The sequence below is a fragment of the Barbatula barbatula genome, assembly GCF_947034865.1.
Source record: "Barbatula barbatula genome assembly, chromosome: 14".
Classification (NCBI taxonomy): Eukaryota; Metazoa; Chordata; class Actinopteri; order Cypriniformes; family Nemacheilidae; genus Barbatula; species Barbatula barbatula.
In genome coordinates, this window is record NC_136777.1 from 10,763,062 (window position 1) to 10,781,749 (window position 18,688).

Sequence of the window (18,688 nt, forward strand, 5' to 3'; positions counted from 1 at the left end):
TTGGTTTGCAGAATGTAATCCTCGAGCTGCAGTACATTATGCCCTCTTTCCCACAAATTCAATACCATTTGGCACCCAGTTGAGATCATTATCATTCAAGTCAGAAGTACAGTTTGTGACCTATTGTGTGCTACACATGGAATACTGACCATCTGAAGTAAAATGACAAATGAACAATATTATAAAACCAAGACAAAACGTTCGCACAAAGAAGTAAAAAATTCATATTCAGATGAACGACATTGCTAAAATCCCAGAAGCTTAAACCAATCAGAGGTAGTGGCTGCCATTTTTCTCATTCAATTGTGGAGGGGGAAGCCAATAAATGTAATTGCCACAAATGCACAACATTCAGGATGTTTGTAGAAATACGTGTCATTGATTCTAAGAAACAAATGGTTCGCAGGTGCAAATGAATTGGTGAGCGGTGGGCAATACATCACCGAGAATATACCTTCCCATACATCACACAGTGCAAGTCATTGGGAGAGTGTGCCATTTGTTTTGCAGTGTGGCAGAAAGGGAAATGAACTTGCTATCATTTTCAGGGACAAACAACAGCTAGTGTTTCCCTTCTCATTAGTCGCAAACCACATCTAAATAAGGAATCCATAGCTTAAGTGTTTGATCTCCCAGTTGTCTTCTTAAATGCATGAGCGACACTCAGATCAATGAGTAAGACCCACTAGAAGAAATATGATGCTTTAATTCATCATTAACCCAATGAGATTGGGTTAATAAGTGCCCTTTGGACTCTTGCCTCTTCGAGGTATTTTCTTACAGTTTAACTTAAGAAGAGAGATCAGCCAAGCTCAGCCCAAGAACGTGTTTGCCTGTTCACAATCACATTTTTCTACTGCTTGTAACAAACACATCCATTCACAAGTCACCAACCAAACAACAACCTTCAATAATGGTTGGTTTACAACGAAATGGTAATCTTTATATCCAGTCTGTCTCTCTATTAAAGTAAAATGACTAAACTTTTATGGGTACTAGGAAACAAAATATATGTAATATATTGGGGAAATCTAATGCAATTTATTAAATAATGCATTTCCATTTGGAACCAATAGGCTTACAGTATATATTCTAATAAATGAAAACAATCCCTTGTGTTTTATTCAATATAATGCAATGAAATGGTTTAGTATATTGACATCGTGTATACTTCCAAAGCTTTCAACAAAGGTAACTGATAAAGCAAGTTCATTTCAAGTTCAACAACCTTTCATTTCAACCAAGCCTCAGATCGTCACTTGACGTCCTTCTGTCAGTTTAAGACTGTAAATGATAGAAGATTACAGGTCTCAGGTCAGCTCTTGCTCAACAACACAACCCATAGCGTAACATTATGTGCCAGACTGACGTGGGCTAGGCTACAAGCAACAGATACATTTTGCTCAGCTGCTAATCCACTTTTCACGCTGAAATCAAGTGAGTACATCTTGAATTGTTTGTCATACTTACCCACTTTTTCGGATTTGAAAAGTGCCACATTTATTTCTAGTTTATAGTTGAAACTCGTGCTACACGTGTTTTGTGCTGTTTCCGTAAACCGCATGGATGACATAACGTCACAGATTACTGACATAAGCACTCAAACTAAACTAAATATACATGTTTTGGGGGAAATTCGTATTGTAGTTTATGCTTTACCGTGTACAGCAGTTCAAAGAAAACGCTCACTGCAGTTTAAGTTCACACTGAAATACTAAATTTGTAGGCTATGTGTTAACTTAGTATAAGTATTATTTACCGAGTTATTTAATCTAGATATACGCAACATTTAGCAGTCGGCCATTTTCTAGAGGCAATTGGGTTTCTCCATAACTTAAGTTATATCATTTACCAAAGTCCACATGTATTTCTTTTCATCTTGTCAGTGTATCTTTATTGTACCTGCCATTGTTTATGTGACCATAGTTCCTGCCAACAATAATATATGAATAATAACAAAATACAATTACTATTGTTATTATAAACCTCATAATAAATAAATGTAGCCTTGTAATACATTGCATGTTTTTTGTCCTTTCGTTTCATTGGGCTCAACTGCAGCAACAGTGTTTTATTTGAGATTATTGCTTCATTTTTTAGGTTGTTCATTTGGTGCTAGCACGTTCATGTTCAAACATATGAAAGCAGTTGTTTCAGGTAAAGCAAATGGAATTGGTTCTTTCATACTATATCTCTTGGAGACCTCACTTTAATGGAGCCTGAGTAAACATGACAGGAGCCTGAAAACAGCTTTGCTGTAAACAACCGCATCCACCCTCATGGAGATGAGCTGTGAAAGTTGCATTTACCCACTCTGTCAGTGTTCATCTGAATAAATTACACAGCTCGGTACAGTCCAAGGGCAATGTATTAAAATGAACCAGCTCTGCTGACAGCAAATGCACATTTATTTCCTTATAGGGCCAGAGGAAGACTGAGGATGAAGACTACAATTGTGGTGCACGGTGGAGCGTGGGCCATTCCCGACGCATTAGCCGAAGCGTCGGTGGCTGGAGTCAAGTCTGCTTTGTGGACAGGCCATGCTGTCCTTGAGAATGGAGGCAGCGCTCTCGACGCTGTGGAAAAAGCTGTTAGGTATTTGGAAGATGACCCGGTGTTTGATGCAGGTTTGTTTCGCTCATAAATAGGCCCAGATGTCATCTGCAGACATTTTCTGTGCTGATTTTGAAGGGAAAGCCGTGAAATTGTGCAGAAATAAATTTACCAAGGTAGTAAAAGCATGCTTGAATGAATCAGATTAGGCAAAATATGTGATAAACAAGCAAGTGAGAGGAAATGTGTAGAACCTAGAGAATAAGTCTACGTTACCTATGCGACACAAAATATATGGGGATGTATACTGCAAAATATAATGTAATAATTAAATCATACACCATTGGACCAAATGCTTGCATTTTGAAATATATTGAAAGCTATAAATTGTCATCTCGTAATATAATAGCAATGTATTATTCTATATATTTTCAAGTATTTATTCAATGATTTATATTCACAGTTAATATAAGGTAAAATATATTATCATTTTGTAAGGACAGAAATAATTACCAAAACCATTTTGTTAAACCAAACAGATGCAGAGATGTTTGGACACTTAAGTGTTCTTAAAAGTGGATGCTGTCCTATTCTATTCTAATTGTAGTCAATTTTGTCCTTGAACTTTGTTTGTAGATTACCAATGGCAAACGCTCTTCTTGTAAACAGAGTAAGTGCACATTCAGTGTTTTGTGTGCTACTTCATCTAGGCTCCAAACGGGAAAGTATTTCAGCTCACCCCCTGACACTTTGTTAATGATCACCTAGAGAGTAAGGTGAGAGGTTCTCAAATAATTATCAGATTACACAGAGGAAAGCAGGAGCAAAACAATACACTTCATTAACACACCCGGCCTGTCGGTGTCAATCTCATTTGTGATGGCTAACTGCCACCATAAGTGAAACGGCTGATCCTCTTCATATGCAAACTGCACTTTCAGCAGCTCATCAGAGGATCATTTGAAACACTGGGGTAGCCGGAGGCAAAGACTGATCAATAGACGACTAATACAATCCTGTTGAGAGTGCTAAAAGGTAGACATCAGAGTGGATAACAGTCAGGAGTATGTCAGGGAAACTGGCTGCTAGCCTTCCATGAGAGGGATATTGTAAGGACGAGATATTTGTGATGTTGTATTACTTCTGCATTGTGTTTCTTCATAAACTGTATCAAGCTTTAGTGTCTCCTGACTTTTAACAGTGCACACTTCAGTTGGTGCCACTTGTCATTTGTTAATAATGTAAATACAATTTTTTGTTAAAATATTTTATCATGTTTGTCCATCTGTGTTTTTGTGAATCTTGAAAGGGGTCATATGACGCGAATATGTGTTTGTCGGTGTCTTTGGTGTTTATTATAAGTACACCACCACAAATCTATGTCAGTTCGTGGTATGATTTGACTAAGACCGCCCAAATGTATAAGCAAGTTAAGTGGGCGATAATATTTGTTTTAGCCGTATCATATGACCCCTTTAATGTTTGTAGGAATCTGAGACAGTAGAAGTCGACATCTTTGCAAACATTTGGACATTCAGATTTAAAGCTTTCTTGACTTGTATAGGTCATGGTGCAGTACTAAATACTGATGGAGAAGTGGAGCTGGACAGTATCATCATGGATGGAAAAACACTTGCCACTGGAGCCATTTCGTCTGTGAGAAACATTGCTAACCCTGTTAGTCTGGCACGTGCCGTGATGGAAAAGGTATATTTCATTTTTTTCATTGTAAAAACAGTTATTGTTGTTGGTGTGATTCACTTATTGTCACCATACAAACATGGCATTATCACTGTAAAAACATTTCTACAAGTGAAAGTCACAGTCAATTCACAAGGGAACGAGACCCGGTGTTTAATATCCGCTGTATCAGGAAGGCCTATCTGGGGATATCTTTGAAGATTTAATGTGAAAACCGACTGGAAACGACGTAATTTTGTTCCTCATTTCTTGGCACAGATTAAATGGTGCCAAGGACTTCAAAGGTGATGCGATATCACACCTCTGTGGGTTCAGGATTTTTCTTTGCCTACACAGCTTTACCTTGTCATTTCTTCAGCATCTTTGTGATGACAGACTCAAAGGGAAATAAATGCTGGCTGATTTTCAGATTGATTTCAATCACTGCTCTTTGTAATGGCACAGATAGAGCTGAGGTGCAGTGATATCTCCCCACGCAGTGCCTAAAAGTCTATAGTCATCAAATTAGGAGTCTATTTTGTTCTTTTCATACTTTTATTTATATGGTATTTTATAGATGAGAGAGAGAGCTGCGTTTGACACATTTTACACCGATGCACTGAAAGGAAAGGTACAGCACAAGTTCTTATAGTACAACATTATTATCGGGTTTAGTGAGAAAGAATCTGGTACTGCAACCATGTTGTAATCTTGTGGAACTTAGACCAATAGAGCAATTACTTTAGACTGACATCTTGTCATTTTCTTATGATTTATTCATTGTGCAGTACAGTACGTTCAAGAACCCAAGAGAAGCCCTGTTTTAGACAAATATATATCATTTATTCACTTACATACAATGTATACATTTCTGTTTGTATGATGTTTTAAAAGCAATGCTACAAATAGTTTAGAAAAGTGACGCTGGCTTTGGAAAGGTCCGTCATCTGCAAACGCATGATAACACTACATTTGATATTCCGTGTCTAATACAATTCATGCATTTGTAAGTGTGGGATTAAATACCCAAATACTTGAACACTCAACGACTCCCTTTCACTTTAAATACACTGAGTTCACCTTGCAAGCGGGTGGACACTGAAGAAACAAAACCCCTGGAATACATGAGAATTTATTTGCTTCAGCACCTGTCTTGACTGCCCCAAAAGACCTTGGCCTTACAGTGGATTGGCAGATCTCTTTAATAGTCAGTATTAAAAATTCATCAGGTCTTGATCAATGCTGCGATCAGGCTTCACTGACCTCATGCTCTGCCTTGTGCTTCTAAAATGCACAGCATTTGACAAAGAAAAATCACATTAATAAGCATGTTAATATTTAAAATTTACTAAACCAGAGTTATGGTCTAATCCAGTGTGATGTTGTACAGAGATTTATACAGAGATTACCTTGTATTATGAAAGGCATTATACACACTTCCATGTGTTGATGTTCAAATGAATGGGGATTTTGGTGTATGTTACTCTAATTTCGCTCTTTTGTATTTTATGTTTGTTGATTTGAGGATAAGTAACTATAGTTATATAACAAGAATGCATCAAATACACATGTAATACTATGCATTCAATCCTTTTGCATATCTATCGCAAAACTCGCAGATTTATGTTTACGTGTTTTGACAGACTGCTGACATTTATCACAAAATCATACAGTTTCAATTTTAAATCATTATTTTAAGATTACTGCTGTGAATCAGAGTAAGGTAAGGAGGTTTTGAACACTGCTTGTTTATTTACTTGCTCGCTCAATACCTGATTTTTGTTTATTCTATACCAAAGATTGCTGCTTTATAGATCTGAGGGGTGATATTAATTTGTAGAATCTGTATTAAAGCACAACTGTATTTACTGCACTATTTAACCGACAGTTTTAAATAATAAATGTCTACTATTACTGCTTTTTAAGTTGTGGAACACCAGTTTAAATCAGAAGTGTCTCCTGTGAAAGCGAAGAGTGTCTCGTGGTGCTGTCACCTTATTAGTGGGCTGAATTGTTCAGTCGTGTTTTTATGTTTTCTTGCTTTAAACTAAACATTTAATCTGGGCGGACTCCTTGAATCATTTCAAAATGTTTACCTCATTTAGCTATTGTTCGACCCCTTTGCACAGTAAATTATGTCAAGATAAGTACAGATTTATTCATGGCAGACAAGTATAATTTACTGTACTATGGGTTTAAAAATGATCAAATAACCTTATCTTTAACACTACAGTACACACACACACACACAAGAAATTATGTCTTCATGATGAATCTTTTTAATGTTTTTTTTTAAATCAGACAGATCACGTCATGTTGACCGATAGAGGGGCAAACATGTTTGCAGAACGCATTGGTTTCCCAGCAGTTCAAGATTTGGTTACACAGACGGAGCGTGAGGAATGGGAACACTACAAGAAATATGATGTTGGCGTCAAAGAGCTCTTCAATTTACAATAGTGGGTAATTTTAAGTTTGTTGTTGGACTGTGCTGTTTGTCGTCCTACATTTTTTTGTATGGCTTAAGAGGTTTTCCATTTGCCAGTTCCCAGACCCACTTGATCTGGAGGCTGATCTTGACCTTGACCATTTAGATTAAACTGACAACAGCATCTTTGGAAAGATGTGTTTGTGTGCTCGTGGAGAATTTTAGAGTAATGGTTTTTCTAGAGCAATCCCTCAAACCCTTTATGAAGTGCTTTTTTGTATGTTTTTTATGCTGCGTTTTGGAAGTAATTGTATTTTTAAAAAGGATCATAATGGAGAAATTGTATTTCCTTTTACTTGAGAGTGCTTTGAAAACATACTGTAACATTTCAATGACTCAATTATTAAAACCATGAGTGGACAAAATCAAACAAATGTATCAAACATTTCACAAAAATACAATATATTTATTCTTGTTGTTTGTAGTTATTGTAGTGCATGAGACAGGTCAGCACCCAATAACTAGTTAGATTTCTTAAATATAACATAATATTTATATATTTCTCACCCAGCCAGAAAGCTAGTCACCAGGGGGTCTACCCCTATCTGCCACTAACATCTAGGCGCAGAACCAGATCTCTGGTGATCATAGCGACCCACCCCAAACCATTAAGATAAGACTATTTTACAACCCAATGGAATGTAGGGAGATGCGCTCTCTTTATTCACTTTGGGGACAGACATACAGTCCTATATACAATTATATAGACATGTACATATATCAATTTATACCCTTACCATGTATTGATGTTCTTGTTAATATGTCTGTCTTAAACATTAACCCCAAAGTAGTTCGAATGAATGTGTTTAACTACTAGAATTATTAGATTTGTAGTAACTCATTTAACCAAGATGAAATGTAGATCATGTTTGGGGTCTATGAGCTTCATTTGTGATTTCCTTAATGTTAATGGTTGTTGTGTTTTGGTAACCCCCATCATATTAGTTTTATTAAACTCTTTACCTTTATACCTGTGACTTTTAACCATAGCTGCATGTTTTCTTATGTTCCTGAACAGCAGCATTGAGAGCGGCAACACATTCACATGCTGCCCCTATTCAAATCTCAGGTCATTCCCCGAGGCTTTCATGCAGTTCACTTAGAGCTGTACGGGCATCAGCAAAGCAGCCTTACCTGCCACCTTCACTTCCCCGGGCTGAGGCTTGAGTGGTGGTGGAGTCAAGGCCGTGGCGGGGTGTAACCCCAGCTCCCGAGGGAGTCTGCAAAAATAGTGCTGTGGATGTGCTAAGTGACAGTTGGCCGAGCTACAGTCTTTCATCCCTCCCTGCTGTTGCTTCATTATTATAAGCCTGACTCTGTTCACCCTGTAACACAGCCAGTGGGCTTTTTAACCCGCAGCCCCTAGAACTCAATTATCCTCCACCTTTATTTAGGTGATTATACAGCTTCCCTCCGGTTGCACCGTGCACTTATATAACTACAGTTACCGGCGTGTCAGTGGTCCCAATTCACACAGTGGCCATCACACTGGACTAAAGCCTTCTTTGGAGCTAAATGATTTGCAACTCATGACATTGAACATTTCCTGTTTCTCATTGATCAGACGAACAGGAAGATAATGCAAATCGAATGATGTTACTTTGGATAAAAGCGTATGCCAAATGCATACATGTAAATCTGAAAGCCTTTGCATATTAGGCTGGAATTGGAAAAGCTATTTTACATAGAAAATTAGCACCTTTAAATGTACATTTTCACATATTTTTTTTGTGAGCTGTATGTCGACTACATCCACAGAAAAAATTAAGAGACCAGTCTTAAATTATTTTCATTATTTTTACTACTTCTCAGCATGTGTTGAAGTAAAATGATCAACACAACAACATTTCTTCCTAAGTCCAAATGAAAATATTGCTTTATTTCCATTTATGGCAGAACATCTCAACAAGACAAGTTTTAGTTTTGTATGTTATTATAATTTTAGTGCTTTAAACTTATTTCAGTTAATTTCTAAAAAATTCCCAATAAGTATTTAAAAAACTAATTTAATTTGAATAAACTAGAATAACTCTGGGAATAAGCAGATTTTTTGTCACAACTCATGCGTCTTTGCATGATCTAAACATTAATGCAAAACGTCATTCCTGGGTTGTTTTTGTTGAAATTCAACAAATGGACTAAAATGGCCATGCAGAAATGCTGGCTAAAAACAACTTGTCTCTAATTTTATGCTGCGGCTATATATTTATAAAAGTTAAGACAACCACCTGTTCTACAGGATGAGAACTTTACCAACTAATTTCAGCGTCGGCACACTTCATTAGGTTGTTTATGGATGTGCGAAGATTTACTGCAAAACTTGCCGATCACTTTGAAGTGTGAAATACGGCCCACCGTCAAGCTGCCTTTAAACGTCATTTTCACCTGAACCGGCCAGCGAGATCCAGACATCGCTGGTGATTTAAAAGAGCAATCAAGTGCTTGTCAAAAATGATTGATGCCTCGCTACTGAAACCTGACAAGTGATTCCTCGCCAGCTGCTTCAGGCGAATATTCTCCACCAGGCGCCAGTTCGCTCTCCCATTTCTTCCAAGGCAGAGTGACACAGAGGCTGTTTTCTTTAATTTCACCTTGATCCGGCGTCCTCCGCCTTCAAACTCATAACACTTGCTTGTTTTCCACAGCACTTGTGCTCTAATCAGAGCTTCATGGGATATAAAGCCTGTGAAATACAAGGGCCTCTGTTCATCCAACATTGTGCTGTCTGTCTTATTTCCTTTAAAGTGAACTGGCGTGGAAGACTGATGTGCAGATCATAAGAATCGTGTTGTTTTCTTTCGCGTACGTCTGTACAAACATCAACACTGATACGGCACTCTCGGCAATCGCTCCGAGTGTACTTTTCTGGAGTAGCGCAAAGGGCACTTTTCTTCCTTCACTTCCTTTGTTGACAGGCAGATGATGAGTCAATTTGAGGTGTGCAGGCACTCTTAAAAGCATGTGTGTCATTAGCTGGCGTACTTCTCTCGCATCAGCAGGATGGAGCTTTTTTGTTGTTTGACTGAGAAACCCAAAAGATACGAAAGTAATTGCACAGAAGCTAGATTTAGATGAGAGTCGGAGGCTTTTACGTTTTTCTTTATACACTAGATTTTAAATGTGCTGTAGTAAGCTGAATTCCAGGACAAAAGTCTATGTGAAAGAGAGGAACAGAGCTGGGGTACATTTTAGCGTGATGAATAATAATGCTCTTCAAAGTACCTTCAGAAAATACCATGTCTGAGACCAGAAAATTATAGATCTGAGGAAAATCTCAGCGCCAATCCTTTCATTATTCAACCTTATGAAACTTTTTGTACATTTTATTACAGTGGCCATGATACGGTTGGTGCGGTGGCTTTGGACTCTTTCGGTAATGTGGCATGTGCTACGTCCACTGGAGGAATACGAAACAAGATGGTGGGAAGGGTCGGCGATTCTCCGGTTATAGGTGAGCTAGATGAAAGATAGAGGACACAGATAGTGTCAGTGTCACGGCAACATTCATTTTGAAGCAGAGCATTGGTTGAATGAGCCGTTTTGGTTTGAAGGTGTCAACTGTGATCAATAGTCAATTGTCAGAGCGTTTTCTCCTGAGGTAACACATATTAGGCCTGACTCGCTCTGTCCTGCTGTCATGTGATAAGGATCTGGTGGCTATGCAGACAACCGAAGTGGCGCAGTGTCCTGCACTGGACATGGAGAGTCTATCCTCAAAGTCACCTTAGCCAGATTAATTCTCTTTCATATGGAGCAAGGTATGAGACCTTCACACTAATCCTCATAAGCGTGTGAGTGTACATGCACGCTTGTTTACTTGTAGAAATGAATGAAGTGCACATATTTTCTTCTCTAAATGAATTTTGTGACTAATCCATTTTGGAAAATAACACTTGATTCTTTTTTTTATTTGGAGAGTTGATGCATTAAATGGCCATTATTTTTCAAGGTCAATATTTTAAATTGTTTTTATAAATGTTTAAAGGTATCTTGGCAGTTGTGTTTGATTAACACTCATTTTAGGGCTGCCCGATATTGAAGGAAATTTGGATAGGAGATAATATAATAATTTTGTAAAATTATTTTATAAAATAATTTGTAAAATGTTTTTATAAAATCAGATTGAATTATATTAATGTTTAGGCTATTTAAAAACAAAAAATGATATGACGAGTATATGTGTCACATCTTCCACACACAAAGTATTCACACTTTTTCATACTAGTTTCTAGCCAAATTCCCGAACTGGTTTCTCTGCTATTGTATTTGCATCAGCCTAAAACTTTGGTTATGCTTGACATTTTAAAGTATTATAGTCATGCAGTTATTCTAAACCATTACGATTTGCACTGTGCACATTTGTGATATTTCTTTACCTTCGATATATTGTATAGCCCTAATTTCTGTTTATTTTTACCTGTTTTAATGGTGTGATAAATTATAGTAGAAATGTTTAGCCCAATGCACAATAATGATAAAAGATGGGAAAATTGCTGTTTAAAATCATCACATCACATCATAGGACATGTCAACTTTCCAAAAACATTTTAAGTCAAGTAACCATTTGTAGGAAGATGTCTGGTTAATCAATAACACAGACTCACATTTACAGTGAATGACTACAAAATAAGATTAAGTGTAAGGCAAATGTAATTTACATTTCTGCCAGTGGCAGAATTCGGATTCAGTACATATTTTATTACTTACATTGAATTCTGATTTATCTTATACAGGCATCTTAAAACTTTCATGATTTACTTCCCCTCGTGTTGTTCTCAACTATGATATAAAAAAGTGATGTTAGGCAGAATGTTACAGACTGATAGCCTGAGTCCATTTACTTTCATTGTATGGACAGAAGTGCAGCATCAACATTCTTTCAAATGTATCATCGTACAAGGAATGAAGTTATACATTTATAAAGAAAGGTCCAGAATAATGTATTCTCATTACTACTGTTTTAATCATTTGAAAATTGTGATGATTGATTGGTGTGCTGGTCTAAAGAATTCTAGAGAAGCACAGTATGGCCTGGTAATATATAAAATCCACATAAAAATATATGAAATCATAGCTAAATGAAATTGTATTTTCATTTGGACAGATTTTACAAAAAGTATCTCGTTTGTTTATTTCTTTTTGTGGGTCTAACCCATTTATTTGTGTTTTTACTTTCATATTATTTAATTTATCTTATTTTCATGTTATTTTCATATTGTTTCAGCTAATAAGGTCCTGGTTATTCTGTGTTTCTCACCCATGCAGCTATTATTATCAGAATTTGTATACAGAACACAGTGAATGTCAAACTGCACCAAAATGTGATGGGGTGCCTCTATTGCCAGTCATTTTAATTGGTTCGTGAGGCAGGAAAGATCGGATGGGCTGCCACAGTAGTCAGATGATAATGAGGTGTGTGTGTGTGAAAGGAGAGTGGAGGGGTCAGCAGGCTGTTGTTTCCTTCTGCATTCTGTAGTTATAAAAACCTTTCTGTTTTGATCATGCCTGTTTTGGACTTTCCATAAAAACAGAACCATTTCTTAAAATTTAGACTAGTTTCGGATTGTTACATGTGGGAGGCGGAACTTTAAACTAAAACATAGTGTCTTCTGTGCTTTTTTGGTCTATTTATAAGCAAAAGTTTTCTCACGTTACCTTTACTGGAACTGATAAGAGTGATGGAGTGAAACTCCCAAGTTTCCAACAACCCGAAAAACATTTTGTTCGCGAGTGACCTGATACATATCCAAGGACGATATCAAAAGCTCCAGGTTTCATATCCTGAAGCGTTCCAAAAACTGTGATCTCAAAGAATAGATTCCAAGAAAGTACAACCAAATGTTTTATTCTGACTTTGTTTACTAATGTGCGAGACGTGAATGTTTTCTTTGTCCATTGCAGGGAAATCAGCCACAGTAGCAGCAGACGCCTCACTGCAGTACATGAGAGAGAGAGTACAGGGAGGTGGAGGGGCTATTGTTGTGTCCCCCACAGGAGACTGGGCTGCCAGGTTCACCACACCACGCATGGCTTGGGCCTCCACAAATGGGGACATTCTGTTCTACGGATTAAATCCCGGAGAAGAGTTTACGGAGCCGAAATGATGACATTTGTGCTTTGTTAAAAGGCTTGCATTTTCCTCTATTTTTACATTTGTAAGCATGTGTAAAAAGTATTTTGAAATATTTTTCTAATATTTTAGTATTTACAAAAACAATAGAGATTTTTCTCGACACCTTTATTTACCAGTCCAGCTCTAGTTATATCAGTTTGGCATGTACCTTAAATGTATGTAAAACCTTTAAGCCAGGTGCAGAAAAGTATTTTAAAACTCTGGCAGCTTTTTTTCTTAAGGGAAAAACTAATTCTTCACAACCATGCTTATGGTCTGATGGGATTTACACAAGTATGATTAATATCAAATACATTGCTATTTGTATTGTTAATTGGTATCAGTGGCGACATTTCACCAAAACCTAGGGTATGGCAAAATTTCCTCTGGCTATACAACAACGGCCTTCCAAAGTAACGGAAACCATAAATTATACCACATCATCATATCTAAACAAAATCTGTACAAGAATCCACGAAACTGAATAAAGCACGAACATGCACAGAGACTTAAAGAAAACAAACGCTACCCTCAACGTTTAAAATGTGCTTTTTAAAACTCTTATTTCTGCAGCAAAGTGGTGACTCCAACAAAATCTCTACTAAACCATCTGCCATTTATAATGTGTGTGACAATTGCTTCAAACCCACAGCCAGATGTGGTCATAACAACTACCAAAGACAACGTAAATCATGTGCAAGTCTACAATATTGGCCAAACAAAAACGTAATTATCAGCAAATAGGATTAAATATAAAACATATCTTACCTTTATTGCATAAGTAGCGGCGGGGTGGAAGCTGTGCAAAATCTGTGACATCCAAATGAAAACACAGGTAATCCAAAAGACGTGCGGAGATTTAGTGCAATAAACTGCGACTGCCTAGCCCTGGCACATGGAGTACATTTTTGAATGATTCACAGATAATGTAACAAATATTATTCATCTTGCAATATTTATACATCTGGCTTGGGCAGATGATATTGTTACGTGATTGGTAAATAAAAGTTGCCAATTTATTGGCATATGTTAACAAAAAAGATCTCCCTACTTACCTTACCATACTCTTTATTATTATTAAACACCCGTTTCTCTTTAATCATTTCTTCATTTTGTTGAAAATAAATGCCTGTATGATATGTAATGTGAATATTTAGGCAAGCGAAAGGTGGATTCGAACCTGCCATGCAATAGTTTCAAAATCACTGGGTCCACGCCACTACACTCAAAATGAACAATCAACATTTAGAACTAGTAGATATTTTGCAGAGAGTTAATGCATTTAACAGTGAACTATTTTATTACAGCAAATGTATTTACATTTGTAAAATTCATCTTTAAAAGTAATACAATGATCACCTTCCAAAATTAATGGTGTGAATAACAATATATCGTTTGTCCCTCTTCGCTTCTTATTTGTCTATAGCAAATATATTCTGGAATGGAAATGAGGGAAAGCTGTTTAATTATTCCAGCCACAGAAGCAATAAAATGTACAGTATTATTGTTTTCAAAAGTTAAATTTTGAATATGGAAAAGTAGACTTTTAGAAACTTTCCAGTTAGTATGCCCCCTTTTCATTTGTAATTTTCATTTTGTGGTTTTTGAATTATATAGGACTCGTTGCTTGATGGAAAGTGGGATTTATCTCCATAAATCTAATAAAAATATATTTGACAAAGTCTTTTTTACAAATGCAGTTCCAGCTATATTTGCACTTCATTTCACCAATTTCTAAAATGCAGATGTTTGTTAGGTTGCCAGTTATAAAATATATTTTATACAGTACGTGTGTATTAGAGTTGAATTGACTTCAGAATATGCATTAATAATAATAATACCTTTTATTTATAATAGGTTTATTTATAATTATAACCTGCACAGACTATCACACACACACACAAACATAGGCCACACTCGAGGGCGGTCTCCCATCCCCAGATCCATCGCCTCCGTCGCTTTGACCCGCCAGCCTGACAAGCGGGTCTGTATACGGCACCACCATGGCAGCAGGATCAGATGGCTGCTTGTCGGAACTGGATTACTTATCCCTGTTGCAAGTCTTGTCTATGGTGTATTGTGTACATGTTTTTCTCCTCACCTTCCCCATGTTATGCTTTATCTTCTTCTAAAAATACATTTCGTTGCACTGTACTTGTATGTGTGTAATGACAATAAATTGAATCCATCCATCCATCCATAATGCGCTTTTCTTACACCCAAAGTGCTACATAATAAAAATACATCCATTACTACAAATAATAAATTAAGAAGCAACTAACAAAACAATAATAACCAACAAGTAATGAAAGATAAAAGTAAAATAACAATATCTCAGTTGTTAAAACAGTCATAAAAGATGAGTTTTTAATTGTTTCTTACAACTACTCAGGGTGGGAGTACTCCAGATGGGTGGAGGAAGTGCATTCCACAGCCTAGGGGCGGCTACCGAAAATGCTCTATCACCCATTGATTTAACCTGGAGGATGGCTGTTTGAGGAGGAGTGAGTCTGACGAACAGAGAGTACGAGAAGGCCTATATGGGGGTGACTATAGTTTGCACAAATATGAGGGAGTAGTTCCCTGTACTGCTTTATATGCCAGCATGAGTGTTTAAAGTCAATGTGTGCTTTTACTGGGAGCCAATGCAGGTTCCTAAGCACAACAGAGATATGTTGTCGATAAGGTTTATGAGTAAAAACGTGCACAGCCAAGTTTTGCAGGTAGGCCACTATAAAGAGCATTGCACTAGTCAATCCTAGAGGTGACGATCTGTCTGCATCTGTCTGCGAAAGCAAAGGCCTGATCCTGGCAATGTTTAGGAGGTGAAAAAATGCAGATTTGGAAATTATCTTAATATATTAATCTAGAGTCAGGTGAGATTCAAAGACAACACCAAGATTACGAGCTCGATAAAATGGGTATAGTAGAATTTTCAAAGAGCAGTATTTTCTCATTTCTGCAACAGCCGACAAAGACCAACATTTTTTTATCATTTAATTAAAAAAAACTTTTGGTGGATCCATCTTTTAATTTAATGTAGACAATCAGAGAGTGTTGCCTTGGCACCCATTATATTTGTTTTCGTACTAATATATATTTGGGTATCATCAGCATAAAAATGAGCCCTAACTCGTGCTTCCTAATTATCTGCCTAGAGGAAGCATATAAATACTAAAAAGTATTGGGCCTAGGACTGACCCCTGGGGAACACCAAATAAGACCTGACCAGGCTCAGATTTACAATTACCTTGGACCACAAACTGGGAATGCTATGTGAGATAAGATATAAACCACTCCAGCACAGTACCATAGATACCAAGCCAAGTCTCCAATCTGTCAATTAATATTGGGTGTAACACCATGTCAAAAGCTGATCTCAGATCTTGTAGTACCAATATATTAAAGGTACCAGAGTCAGCGGAGACAAGCGGAGGTCATTCACAACGTGCCCCAAGGCAGTCTCAGTGCTGTGTCCTGACCCAGACTGAAAAGGTTGTAACAACTTGTTGAGGGACAAGTGGGGGTGAAATTGTGATGCAACCACAGGTTCCAGAACCTTCCAAGGAATGTTAGATATGGGTCAATAATTAGATAGGTCAGAAGCATCACACCTAGCCTTTTTAAGGACTGGTGTGATAACAGCAACCTTAAGGGCTTGAGAAATGGATCCAGTGACAAGGGAGGAATTTACAATGTTCAAGATAAGGGGACTGATAGATAACAGACACTCTTTAAGAACATAAATTGGAATAGGATCCAAGATAAAGGTGGAATAATTCATTTTTGTAATCAAATTAGAGATGCAAACAGTAGTAACCATTTTGAAGTTTGAAAACAAATTTGAAGGATGATATAACGGATGAATCACATGAGATGCACACAAGGAGACTGAGCTAATGGATTGATAAATGTTCAAATTTTTTCTGCACAGTGGCACATAAAGGTGGATTATTGGGTTTAAATAGTTTGTTTACAACCCTAAACATCTCATTAAAATGTTTTGGTCCCTCATTAATAACTTGTGAATAATACTCTGTTCTTACTGATCTGAGGGCATCATTGTACTGAGTCAGATGATCATAGTACATGAGAGTTTGAACAGTGTGACCTGATTTTTTTGTATTGCCTTTCTAGCTGCCCGTTTTTTGGCCTTAAGGGTCCTTAACTGAGGAGTTTAGCAGGGTGATGGCGTTTCAAATGAGACAACACATTCTTTCTTTGGGGCCAACATATCTAAGGTCGCTGCTAAAGTTGAGTTGTATTGCTCGACAGAAATTACAACGGAGCTATCATTAATCATACTCGAAAGCTGATTATAATCAATATTTTAGATTTCTAAAAGCAATAAGCCTTTTAAAGGCTTAATAGCACAAAAAATCTTGGGGCCAAAGGGTTATGTGTTATCTTGCTACTTCATCTAAATCTACAGTAAGTGTTCCTTTGTGTCTAAATACTTTTTTGTATATTATGTATAATTAATTGAAATTAAGTAAATAAGTAAAATGAATTTTACGTTGTAGCAAAGCAAAAGCATGGAAGAATGCAGGAGTAGTGGAGCGTTTCTGCTTCTTCAAAAACAGTTTCTCTCTTTTTTTACTCTAAAGGTAGCTGAAAGTTCCATTTGATTCCCGAGCTCCTGCTGGGTGCACTACTTCTGCAACAATTAACATCAATCATGCAGACAAAAGAAAAATCACTACGATTATTTGCGCAGATGGCTTTACTGTATTTGATCTGAGTGCTGTTAGGTCTTCTTTCTTAACTAAAAAAAAACATTATGCAGAGAGCTCCTCTGTGGTTTTAAATGAACACTTCTAACTCAAACAGAGCTAAAGTAGGTCAGTACGTGGAATTTCTTGGTAGAACTCTTTCTTTGTTGACGTTTTTTCTAAGCTGCTAAAATAGTTTGGCTTGTTTAAAACTATGAAGATTTCATATACTATTGTCGCATGTTTTTGTAATAATTCCATTTAATCTGTCCAAAAACAAATCTATAAACCCTTTGACTAAGAAAACCATTGCAACGGTACATAATTGTAAGGGTGAGTGCATTGTGCATATTACGAACATTACATTTCTTGAGCTTTACATTACAGGTTCTCCCCTACGGTCTGAACATTATTATATGTTTAAACAAGACACGTTTACACATCTCAATGAGCAAACAGTGGAAACACAACTGATATTAAATGACGTGAAGAATTAAACAGAATTTACCACCTGCGGTCGGAGAAAATTAGCTACTTGATTAAGCAGTGATTCAGTGTGATATAATCAGTGTCCTACTGTGTGTTTTCCCCCTAACTTTACAATTATCTCAAATATGCAAAAACTGCAAGCATTTCAGACTGCAGAAACTTGTACCACAACAGACCACCCTCATTTTTGCCTTATCGGGCTCATATTGTGTTCATGGTGCTTCTGCTCTTTTATTTTTCACTAAACCCTGATATCTGTATTTTCTTCATTAGAAGAAATTCCATGAGTAGTTAATTTAGTTAAAATTATATTAGTTACTTATTTGTGCAAGGTTCTGTTCACTAGTTGCTATGGCGTTACATTCATATGACCAGGACTTCAATTAGACAAATCCGTCAGATTCATGATCTTGATTTTTTTGTTTTTCTTTGAAATATTTGAAAATACTTAATATGATTTCAGAAAGTCGTTGTCAAATTCAGTTTTCTTTTGCTAAATAAAATTGAGGCTAATGCTTTTCAATTGTATGTATCAATATTCAAATGTTAAATTCAAGAGAGACATCTGGGAATACAGTGAAGAGCAATCACTCAAACAATATAATCCAGTTTTCCCAATTGAAGACACTAGAGCCTTACCTGAAGGTATAATTC

General features: G+C 36.8%; 1 protein-coding gene across 2 annotated transcripts; it reads left to right on the forward strand.

Moving 5' to 3' along the window:
- The first annotated feature begins 1,197 nt into the window (after positions 1–1,197).
- On the forward strand, positions 1,198–15,031 carry LOC306903804 (isoaspartyl peptidase/L-asparaginase). Of its 2 annotated transcripts, XM_079473297.1 has the most exons (7): positions 1,198–1,437; positions 2,422–2,627; positions 4,118–4,260; positions 6,535–6,692; positions 10,054–10,172; positions 10,369–10,479; positions 12,623–15,031. In XM_079473297.1, the coding sequence occupies exons 2-7, from the start codon at positions 2,441–2,443 to the stop codon at positions 12,823–12,825; spliced, it is 921 nt and encodes a 306-aa protein (XP_079329423.1). In that variant the 5' UTR covers positions 1,198–1,437; positions 2,422–2,440; the 3' UTR covers positions 12,826–15,031. The 2 variants fall into 2 exon arrangements, with proteins under 2 accessions (XP_079329423.1, XP_079329424.1); XM_079473298.1 differs by lacking the exon at positions 10,369–10,479 and having other exon boundaries at positions 12,623–13,864.
- Positions 15,032–18,688: the final 3,657 nt, after the last annotated feature.